This window comes from Spermophilus citellus (assembly GCF_964194105.1).
Source record: "Spermophilus citellus genome assembly, chromosome: 6".
NCBI classification, from domain to species: domain Eukaryota; kingdom Metazoa; phylum Chordata; class Mammalia; order Rodentia; family Sciuridae; genus Spermophilus; species Spermophilus citellus.
The window spans coordinates 112,628,198-112,640,433 of NC_138187.1; the positions used below are offsets into that span (position 1 = coordinate 112,628,198).

General features: G+C 33.4%; 1 protein-coding gene across 1 annotated transcript in view; it reads right to left on the minus strand.

The window, feature by feature from the left end:
- The window catches only part of DNAH14 (dynein axonemal heavy chain 14), a gene marked incomplete at both ends in the record, with an annotated part of 361,185 nt that overhangs the window by 275,222 nt on the left and 73,727 nt on the right, over positions 1-12,236 (minus strand). Inside the window, 6 exons of the mRNA XM_081298208.1 lie at positions 863-1,207; positions 2,021-2,157; positions 6,175-6,272; positions 6,362-6,401; positions 7,368-7,644; positions 7,894-8,020. Coding sequence (XP_081154334.1) covers positions 863-1,207; positions 2,021-2,157; positions 6,175-6,272; positions 6,362-6,401; positions 7,368-7,644; positions 7,894-8,020 — 1,024 coding nt within the window. The remainder of the gene's footprint in view (positions 1-862; positions 1,208-2,020; positions 2,158-6,174; positions 6,273-6,361; positions 6,402-7,367; positions 7,645-7,893; positions 8,021-12,236) is intronic.

Here is a 12,236-nt window from a genome sequence, read left to right on the forward strand (position 1 = left end):
CTAAATTAAATGAACGTATCCCCGTAATATTCTTCCCTTTCCTCCCAATGCCTTCAGATCACTCATACTTCTTTGGATGTTAAGATTTTTTCAAGAAAGTTACCCACAACTCCACCTAGGCTATGTTAGATACTTCTGTCAGTATTTACTGCTAGATTAGACTCTATGAGTGCAAGAATGAATCTATCCCTCTCAGCAGTATATAGTAATGGTTTAATAAATATTTGTGGTCTGATTGAATAAATAAATAGTAGCTATTATCATAAATTCATATCTTTAAATAGGTCTGAGGCACAACTGAGAGTGCTTGTGTAAACAATGGCTAGTATAACAGACTTGTCCTAGAAATTTACATGGGTGATAGGTAGGAATAACTAATGATGGAGAAGTTTATTTTGGGTGCTCCTAAGTTTTCATATTTTCTAAGCTCCAGAGGCTTCAAACCACCATGGTTTCTGAGGAGTTCTGCCATCCCAGGAGTATACAAAAACAAAACCAAAACAGTCCTAATACACAGTGAAATGTGGAATATGTGCATTTTATTCCAAGATACTTCATAATTTGATGAGATTTACATTCTAGTGGAGGAAAATACACAACTTAATGGCAGGTGGTAAAGTATTCTATAAAATAAAACAGGGGGAAAGGAGGTAGAAACTGATATGTAATGCAATTTTAGATGTGGTGATCAAAGTGTTTCAGGGAGTGATATTTAATCAAACATTTAAACAAATATAATACTATCACATTGGAATTTTCTGAGGATAATACTTAAGATGTTTATCTTCTGATTGTATATCCTAAAATTATGATCTACCAAATTGAAATATTCTTATACCAGAGGAATTTTCATAATACTTACTTTCCATAGCTTTGTACTTTTTTTCTCAATTACAGATCTCAAGAGGCTGTGGGTTATCTGTAGGATGTTTTCAATGTATGGTAAGCATTCTGATTGATAATCAAAACTTAAAACATTGAAAATACCAATTCGCTTCTCAATGGTCATAGTCAAAACACATCGAAAGTAGTTTCGAAATTTATGTAGAATAGTTTTAAACTGTGCTGAAGATAATTCTTTCAAAGATGATATTTTCATACTCATGACTTTGGCTTTCTCAACCATGGTACAATATTTTAGAAACTTGTAGCTGTAAATACTAACTAGGCCCATTGAATCACCAATAACAGTCAGGAGACTCACAATCTATAAATAAAAAATATTAAAAAGCCAGAATTCTTATTGTAAGAGTGAAAAAAGTATGGCCTGATAAACTAATAGTTCTTATTAAAATAAAATAATAACCTTATGTGAATTAATTTTGTTCAGAACCTCTATTAAATATCAAAATATATTGGAAATAAAAGAAATATAAGAAATTCAGATGACTAATTCTTGACTTTTATGGAAAGGTTTATTTGTCTATTTAACTTTATAATTAATATGCTACTTTGAGCCACATACTAGAAAGATCAATCATTTATTTTCTTATTGCCCTGTTTTAGAGTATATGTTCTATACATAGTCCCAGAAAAGCCAAGTCTTATATACTATGTGAACTCATCCAACTTCCAAGACATAGTTAATTTGGATATTGTGACCCAAGTTGAGCCAATTAGATTATCTATGAATCTGGGGAAAAATATCCACTTAGATAGTAACAAAGAGTTGGATAATGTGTCAATATTTGGCAAGATGATCTTATGCAGGATCCATAAAAGAGAAATCTCATGGTGAATAAAATACACTGTGGTGAGCATGAATGAGAGATTAAGGGAAAGACAAATGAGAAGATAATATGGGAATAATTTTCCAGTTGCCATAAACTGTGAAACTCTTAATTTTCAATAAATCCCTTACATCTGAGAATTTCATGGGTTTCTACTCCCAAAACCAAACATTCCCTGAGATGAATAGTTCTTTTTTTTAAATTCATTATATTTACATATAATATCAGGGTTCATTTTGACATAATACAAACATGGAATAAAATTTGCTCCAATTCAGTCCCCAACTTACTTTATTTTGATAGGCAGTATCCATTTCAAAAAGTAGCTGACAATCTGGCCATCTAGTTTTTTTGGATAAATCCATAATTGAAATCCAATCAATAAAGATAGACAGGCGGGGATCTTGGTAAAGAGGAGTAATTTTGGCTAAAATATATAATTTGAAATTTAATATTTTCAGAAGTCCCATTAAAAGCAGGACTTTTATTATTAATGTTATTAATGATATCTAGAACTGCTAAAAACTGAGATTTATTTATTATGAGGGTTAGACAGTATACTGATCTATACTAATTGATGGAATTTAAGGATAGATGTAAAAGTTTAGATTTAATATAATAGAAACAGAAGAATCATTCATATATAATTGTGATGATACAGGAGGGCATAAATAGTTTCTATTATAAGTTGTTCAGTTAACAAGCATTTGAAATATATCTGCTCTGTGGAAAATATTATACGATTAAGAGTACACAAAGATTAGAAGACACAACCTCTACTATCAAGGAGTTCATAATCTAGCTAAGCTTCTAGATTTCCATAGGCAAAACAAAAACAAAAACCAAAAGCTTGACCTGCATTTTACACTTTACACAAAATATCAACTCAAGATGGATCCTACACCCAAATATAAATCACAAACCTATAAACCTTTGAGAAAATTAGTGTGACATTGAGTTTTGCCTAAGAGTTTTTTGATACATAAACAAAAACATAATCCATACAATAAAAAATGATGAGCTAGATATACATTATCAAAATTAAATAGTTTAGCTCTATGAAAGAGGATAAGATGATAAGGTACTGACTGGGAGAGAATGTTTACAAATCATAGATATGATAAAGCACTTGGCCCAGATTACATGCAAAGACCTCTCATAATCCAATAATAAGTAGACTGTTACCCCAATTTAAAAAATTAGGCAAGAAAACTAAGGAGAATTTGATGAAAGAAAATATACAGGTGGAGGATAAGAAAAGATGAATAATAATAAACAAGTGAAGTGAAAATTACTGCCATATCACTATACACATATAAGAATGGCTAAAATTAAAAATATCTGACAACATCAAATGCTGACAGGGATAAAAAGAAACTCATACATTGTTAGCAGAAATTTAAAATAATGGTACTACTTTTCAAAATTGTTTAGTTATTCTCAAAAAAATTAAGCACACACTTTTGACCCAGAAATTCCACTCCTATTTACTCAAGAAAAAACTATGTTCATCAAAAGATCTATATGTGAATGTTTATGGTTTAATCATGACTACCCCAAATTGGAAATAACCTAGATGTGAATGGATCAACAATCTGGTAAATCCAGACAATAGAATATAATTTAGCAATAAAAAGAGACTATGAATTTATATAAACAATGTGAATTATAGATGCATTTTTCTCAATGAAAGAAGCCAGACCCAAAAGGCTACATATCCATTTATAGAACATTCTGGAATAATAAGAACAGAAAACAGATCAGTGTTTGCCAGAAATAAGGGATAAGGGAAGGTTTGACTGTAAAGTGGCTATGTAAGAGAATTTGAAAATAACAGAATTGTTTTGTTTAGAACCATGATGGTGAATATGCAACTGTAATTTGTCAAACTCCATAAAATCATACCCAAAAAGAGTATGCAAATTTTCAAAAATCAGGATGTTGAGAGAGTTTGAGATGTAATACAGACTGTGACAAATTAATCTAACTATATTATAATTGAACTACATAATTTCACTGGAGGGTGGGAAAGAAAGGATTTGACCTTAGTAACTCTGGAAAATACTTTCTAAACTGGAAACTGTAAGGTTAGATAAAAAGAGAAGAAGATGAACTGTTTGTAAACACTGTACTTTTCTCAGAGACATTAGAATACTAAGTCTGAAATCACTTTACAGGTGTAACAAATACGAAACTAATATGTTGATGGTTTTTTTTTTTTTTTTTTGGTACCATGGATTGAAGCCAGGGGTGTTTGACCACTGAGCCCCAGCTCCAGCCATTTTTTGTGTTTTATTTAGACAGGGTCTCCTGAGTTGCTTAGGGCCTCACTAAATTGCTGAGCCTGGGTTTGAACTCGTGATCCTCTCACTTTAGCCTCCCGAGTCACTGGGATTATAGGCATGCACCACCATGCCTGGCTAATGTTGATTATTTGAGCCAGATTTTCTATAGCCAGAGGGAAAAAGTTACAAATAGGGAAAGGGAAAAAGCTAGAATAAGATGTTGGATTGGTGTCAGATATATCAGTATGAACTTTTATTAGATGTGGTGGGGGAGAAAGAGTATTAATATAGTATACTCAAAAAACTTAATACCAAAAAACCAAATAACTCAATCAATAAATGGGCCAAGGAAATGAATGGACATGATGATATACAAATATGTGAAAAAATGTTCAACATCTCTAGAAATTAGAGAAATGCAAATCAAAACTTCTCTAAGATTTCATCTCACTCCAGTCAGAATGGCATCTATTAAGAATACAACAATGATAAGTGTTGGCGAGGATGTGGCTTTTCCCCCATACATTTCCCACACACATACATTGCTGGTAGGACTTCAAGTTGGGGCAACCAATCTGGAAAGCAGTATGGAGATTCCTTGGAAAACTCATAATGGAACCTCCACTTGACCCAGCTATTCCACTCCTTAGTTTAAACTTAGAAACAACATATACAGTGATATAGCCACATCAATGTTTATAGCAGCACAATTCACAATAGCTAAACTGTGGAACCAACTTAGAAGCCCTTCAATAGATGGATAATTGACTAGGAGTTACAGTCAGCAGAAGGGAAAGTTAATTTAGTTGGTTTAAAGACTCTTGCAGCCACAGAGAATGTTAAATTTATTTCATTTTGCTATTCGGAGAAACAGCAGCATATGATACAAGGGGACATGCTTTTGGAGGGTGTATTGTCCTTCACAAACTATATCTGTGATTTTCAAAACTTGAAAATAACTGTCTTGAAATTTAATAGTCCTTTTCATATGCCCATTCTTATCTCTAAGACATGTGGGTAGTAAAAGAAATGCATATAAATAAAGATTTTACCAAATAAAAAAAGAAAGAAAAAGAAGGAACATGTGAGAAGTTTGAGGAAAAACTTAATTCTTTGGACTGAAAAGCCTCACTAATTGGGAGAAAGATTAACCTCTAGCTTTATTATAAAAAAGTTGCTAACTTCAACTAATAAAATACTGGGCTAAAAAAATCAAATTTTCCCAGAGGAAGGTAAATCACAGTAACATAATACTGAAAGCTAGAAGACAGCAGAGCAATCTACAGAATACTGAGGAGAATACTAGGGCAGGGACACATCTTAACAAGCAACTACAGCTGTCTATAATATCTGTAAGTGTACAATATAGCATGAAGGTGACATCTCTGGATTTTATTCAGCAAGAAACTCTTATCAAGCTGATTCATAATAGACTGCAAGAATTATTAAAACTGTATGTTATTTCTTGATTTTTATATTTTATCTGAATACAATGCAAATATGAGATTTCAAGGGACATAATGATTGCATTTCAGCCAGTTTTTGAGAAAGAAGAAATTTAATAGGTAGTGGTAGTTACAAAGCACAATGAAAAAGACTGATTCCTGGGTCTTGCAAAAAAAAAAAAAAAAAAGAAAGAAAGAAATCAAATAATGCAGGAGATACCAGCTTCCCCTTTAAAGAGGGCCTTTTTTTTTTTTTTCATCTGAACTCAGCAAACTGTGGTCACATGATGGGAAAACAAACATTACACTTAAGGAGCTGTTTTAAAATCCTTTTAAATTCTTTGTCAGGCTAGGAATCAAGTAGTTACCATGTAATTTCAAATTGTGTACACACAGCTAGAAAAGAATTATTAAAAAGTATCTTATATTATAACATAAAAAATACTTCCTATTTGTTATGTGTCATAAAATTTTATAATGCATAACTAAAAAATTTAAGCCTTGGGTTATTTTCCCAATCCTTATCTTTTATGCACTCTGTGGCTGTATGGATGATTCACACATGCTCAAATAATTCTAAATTCATATTGATCCCCAAAATTGTGAATTTATGATCTTCTCATACTCTATGTCTGCTATGTCTCTGGGAAAGAGCATCAGATGCTTAAATTCAAGCCAATATTGCCAAAGAAGACTAAACTGTTAAATACTTACTTATATAGTTTTCCATAGTATTCACCATATTTTGGATTTTTATTGAAAACTCTAATCTATTGGGATCTATAAGGAGATTTGTAGGGAATTCTGGAACTCTAAGAAAAAAATAAAAGAATATTTGAGGAGAATATAATAATTAACAAAATACAATTACTCATAATGTCAAAAAATGTCTGATACTTACTTATCATTCAAGTTTTTATTCTCCAAATCAATCGTAGTTTCTGTGTGATTTCAATTGAAAGAATGAGAGAATTTAAAAAAAATTGATTGATATTTATAACAGTTAAATGACAACTTGATATGTGTCAGTGCTTTCCAAATAGCCTAAGAAAGAACTCTAGTGGTCGTCTGAGAGGCAATATTCAAGCAGCACACTCCAGCCCAGATTCTGGAGTCCAAGAGTTTGAAACTTTAAAAACTTTCATTTTTTTTAGCTGTTTGGGGGATGGAACCCAGGTCTTCATGCATGCTAGGCAAATGCTCAACCACTGAGTTACTTCTCCTTCCAGGTAGTATCTATCCTGATGAAGAGAATCCTTTAATCCCTTCAATGAGAAACTGCTTGGCTTTTTTTTTTTTCTCTTCTTCTTGTGGTATTGGAGATTCAATTCTGGGGTGAGGAGGACTCTACTACTGAATTATATCCTCAGCCCTTTATACTTTTGAGACATGTTCTCACAAAGTTGCCTAGGCTAGTCTTGAACTTGTGATCCTTTTGCTTCAGCCTTTTGAGTCAGTGAGGTTATAGGCATTTGCCACCATACCCAAAATTGCTCATGTAATGAGATGAAAATGAATATGGTATTATTACTTACTTGCACCACAAATGATCTATACATTCACTGCTCATTTTTGGCACTGTTTATCTGTTTATCTTAAAATTTATGGGGCTGGGAATGTGGCTCAGGCGGTAGCGTGCTCGTCTGGCATGCGTGCGGCCCGGGTTCGATCCTCAGCACCACATACAAACAAAGATGTTGTGTCCGCCGATAACTAAAAAATAAATATTAAAAATTCTCTCTCTCTCTCTCTCTCTCTCTCTCTCTCTCTCTCTCCTCTCTCACTCTCTAAAAAATTTATAAAAATAATAATTTATAAACTGATAATTCATAAATAAATTTCTCTTACATATTATTTTCCAGCTATTAATGTATTTACCCTCATTGTTAATGTCTCATTTGTCTTACCTGAAATGTCTTCAAAGTTATAAGAAAACATTTGTGGTTCCTTGGCTTTTGGGAGCAGTTCTTCACTTAAGTCATTTTTGACATTATATTCATTTTCTGACATTTCATCTTCTTCACATGTCATATATTTTTCATGGCCCTGGTCAGTCTCAGGAAAGTTCTCTTGAGAATTTTCTGGAGAATAACTCTCAGAAGGAGTTCTCAAGTGTAGATTTATTTCAAATATTGGGGCATATATTTTTCTCAGATTCTCCTCCACTTTAATGCCATTCAAAACCTAATTTAACAGATATGTTACCATGCTGGTGACAATATATAACTAATAGGATGTTTAATCTAGGGTAATAAATTTTAAGTGGTAAGTTGTAACTAAACTTACACATTAAAATACTTTTTAATGGTATGAGGGGCATATGTATATGTTTGGTGTGTTGAATAAGAAAGTGTGAACAATAATCATAAATCATATTTTTACTTCCAAAACTTATAATTCAAAAATGTTTATATTTTGCAAACAGGATCTTACCTCATTAATATCAGTGTTTGTTTTTACTTCTGAGTTTTGAACAGAAAAACTATCCGAGTTTGAATTAACCAGTTCATCGCAATCATTTGTTATCTTTCCAATAGGAAAAAAGTTGTCCTTGAATGTTCTAGATTAATAAATGGGGAGAAAAAAGTAATCCTCTTAAAGTCATATATCTCATTAATATAAAACTATATAAAGAACTCCTATAACTCAACAACAAAAGACCAAAAAAAAAAAAAACAAGTTGAAAAATTGACAAAGGATTTGACTGGGTCCTTTTCCAAAGAAGATGTACACAAACAGCTTTCACTTAACCCAGACAGTGACAGAGAACCAATGACTTTGAGCAGAGGAAAGTGGATCAATCAGGACTGCATCACTTTGGCCGCTGACATTGGGGGTTGGCATTGTGGGAAGCCTAGGGACTCTGCCCTTGATCATGGGGCCATACTGGAGAGAAGCTGCTGAATATTCAGAAACATAGAGATCCAGTTCTGGGATGGTGGACACTGCAGGCAGAAGGCTGCTAGGTGAGTTCCCTGAACACCCCAGGAAACCTAAACAGAAGGCATCCATAAACATAGCCAGAGGGAGATCAGTTAAGGTGGAAAATTGCCTGATCTGAAGCAACAGACAGTAACTGCTCCCAGCCTTATCCAGCTCCCAGCCTGACCTCATGGTCACAACTGGTGAGTGAAAGAGCACTGTTTGGACACTGTCTGGACTTTGGATCATTCACAGTCAACTAAGGGAATTAATGCCTGCTGTTCACAACTTGGGGCAGTAGAAATTAGAACCCAGGTTAACCACATGAGTCCCTTTACTACAGTACTCCAGAAAGTGGCATTGGCCAAGAGAATACGGAAAATTCACAACCAGAGATCCTGTGTTCATAGACAGCCAATGGGCTCTACACCAGAATGAAAAGGATCCTGCAGAGGGGAGCAGGTACATGGCCATGGCAATCACAAGAACACTCAAGAGCCTGAATTCCTGTACTCAATAGAATCAGCCAACAACAACATAGCAACTTACAAGCAATCAGCTGCAGGCCCTGAGCTGATAAACCAGAATTGGCTGGTGGGAAATCCATAACAACTAGGGAACTGGTTCCTGTGCCCCAGTAATTCTGGAGGGATCCACAAGACAAAGAATAATGAACATTGGCTAAATATCCAAACCCCAGTGAAATCTAAACCAAGATTCAATAAGAATTTTCTTCACTTTTGCATGGTTTACAATTATGAATAATTGTTATCCTAACAGCCAATATTGTACCTGCAATCCATTTGAATGTATTTCATCTAAAGGTTTAAAACATTAGTTGGAATCAATCTTTCTATCTTTTTTTCCTAGCTCAAGTTTATACTTGCTTTTCTTATGCCTTATTCATCCTCTTGAATTATCTGCTATAACTTCAAATACCTACCATCCATCTATACTCCTTTCTATGTTGGTGGAAATTATTCTTTTCTTTTTTGATCTTTCTTTTTCCCATTTTCACTTCTCCTTTTTGCTCAATCTTTCTTTTTCTCCACCCCTTTTAGCCCTCATTTAAGGTTAAAACAATTATGCTAAATTTAATAATTTTTTTAACCTATTCCAGAATTTGTAATAAAGATCATGCTTGTATTTGAGTAACTGTGAGGAGCAATATCAACAAACTTTTTGTTTCTTATAAGATTGAATATTACCAGGCTTCGTTCTGAAGTTACTATAGTAAATAGAGTGGTATCTCTCAAAGTGGTGGTGACATTTGGGATCAGCAGAGGTCAAACATTGACTTTAGTATCAATATCTGGATATTCACCCAACCCAGGGCTTTTAAGAGAAAGGAGCTCAGAAAATAGTTCCTTGCTTAAAAGAAGAAGTGAGAACTATTCCAATAAATGGGTAAACACATAAACAATATGAAAAAGCAAGGGAACAAACCACACCAAATAGCCCATGCTTCAACAACTGACTCCATTGACATCACAGTGGAGGAAATGTCAAAGGAAGAATTTAGAAAGTTCATAGTCAAACTGTTCTAAGAGCTAAAAGAAGATGTAAGGAGTAAAATTAGAAAGAAAATACAAGAAGTGAAAGATCACTACAATAAAGATATACAGGTTCTGAAAAAGAACAAAATAGAAGTCCTGGAAATGAAAGACTCTATAAACCAAATTAAAAATTCAGTGGAAAGCATCACCTATAGATCAGACCACTTTGAAGTTTTAGGCCACAAAGACAAAGTATATAATCTTGAAAATAGTGTTGACTTCAAAGGCCCTAGAAGAAGAAAAAAACACCAACACCAAAATCAGTAGAAGTCATGAATAACTAAAATTAGAGCCAAAATTAATAAAATTGAGAAAAAATATGAACTATAAATGAAATAAAGAGTTGTTTTTGAAAGGATAAACAAGGTTGATAAACCCTTAGCCAAACTAACCAAAAGAAAGAGAGAAAACTCTCAAATTATCAAAATTTGAGATGAAAAAGGAACTCTCTCCACAGACACTACTAAAAACCAGAGGATCATCAGGATCATCAGAAACTATTTTGAAAATTTATATTACAATAAATTAGAAAATATTGAGGGTGTTGACAATTCCTAGAATTCCTCAAACTGAACCATGAGAATAAAGAAAAATTAAACAGGTTAATATCAAGTAATGAAACTGAAGCAGCTATCAAAGCTTTCCAATAAAGAAAAGCCTAGGACTGAACAGATTCTCAGCTGAGTTCTACCAGACCTTTAAAGAAAAACCAATAGCAATCCTCCTCAAATTATTTCATGAAATAGAAAAGGAGGAAACACTGCCAAACACATTCTATGAAGACAGTATATCCCTGATTCCAAAACCAGAAAAAGACATATTGAGAAAAGAAAACTTTAGGCTAATATCTTTGATGACATTGATGCAAAAATTCTTAATAAAATATTGGCAAAAATGCATACAAAAACATATTTAAAACATAGTGCACTATGACAAGTCAGTTTCAAGCCAGAGATGCAAGGTTGATTCAACATATGGAAATCAGTACATGTAATTCACCACATAGACTTAAGGTCAAGAATCACAGAATTATCTCAGTAGATGCAGAAAAAATATTTGACATAGTACAGCACCCATTCATGTTTAAAACACTAGAGAAACTAGGCCTACAAAGAACTTACTTCAACATTGTAAAGGCTAACTGTGAAAAATCCAGAGCCAACATCATACTGAATGAAGAAAAACTGAAAATATTTCCTCTAAAAACAGGAACGAGACAAGGATGCCCACTTTCACCCACCTAGTCAATATTATCCTTGAAACTCTAGCCAGAGCAATCAGGCAAGAGAAGAAAATTAAAGTAAAACAAGTAGGAAAAGAAGAGCTTGAATTATCTCTGTCTGCTGATGACATGATCTCTACTTAGAAGACCCAAAAAACTCCACCAGAAGATTTCTAAAACTCCTAAATGAATTCAACAAAGTAGCAGGATATAAGATCAATTCTTATAAATCAATTGGATTCCTATACTCCAATAATGAATCTGCTAGAAAAGAGATTAATTATCCTATTCATAGTAGTTTCAAAAAAAAAAACCCTTGTTAATCAATATAACAAAAGAGCTGAAGAACCTCTACAATGAAACCTATACAACACTAAAGAAAACCTTTGAAGAAAATCTCTTGGAAGATGGAAAAAACCTACCATGTTCTTAGATAGGTAGAATTAATATTGTCAAAATGGCCATACTACCAAAAGTGCTACACAGGTTCAACAAAATACCCTTCAAAATTCCAATGACATTCTTCACAGAACTAGAAAAAGCAGTTCTGAAATTCATTTGGAAGAATAAGAGATCCAGAATAGCTAGAGTAATCCTTGGTGAGAAGAATGAAGCAGAAGGCATCACAATACAGGACCTCAAATTATACTACAGAGCTATTGTAATAAAAACAGCATGGTACTGGCACCAAAACAGGCATAGAAGACACAGAGAAAAACCCACATAAATACAGTTATCTGATACTAGAAAAAGGTGTTAAAAACATACATTGGAGAAAACATAGCCTTTTCAACAAATGGTGCTGGGAGAACTGTAAATCCATATGTAGAAGAATAAAATTTAACCTTTATCTCTCACCCTACACAAAACTCAACTCAAAGTGGACCAAAGACATACATATTAGACAAGAAACTCTGCAGCTGCTAGAAGAAAATGAAGGAAATGTAGGCCCAACATTCCAGCAAGTCGGTACAGGAAGCACCCTCCTAAATAAGGCTCCTAAAGTGCAAGAAAAAAAAAAAACTTAAAAATCAATAAATTGGATGGCATCAAATTAAAAAGCTTCTGCACAGCAA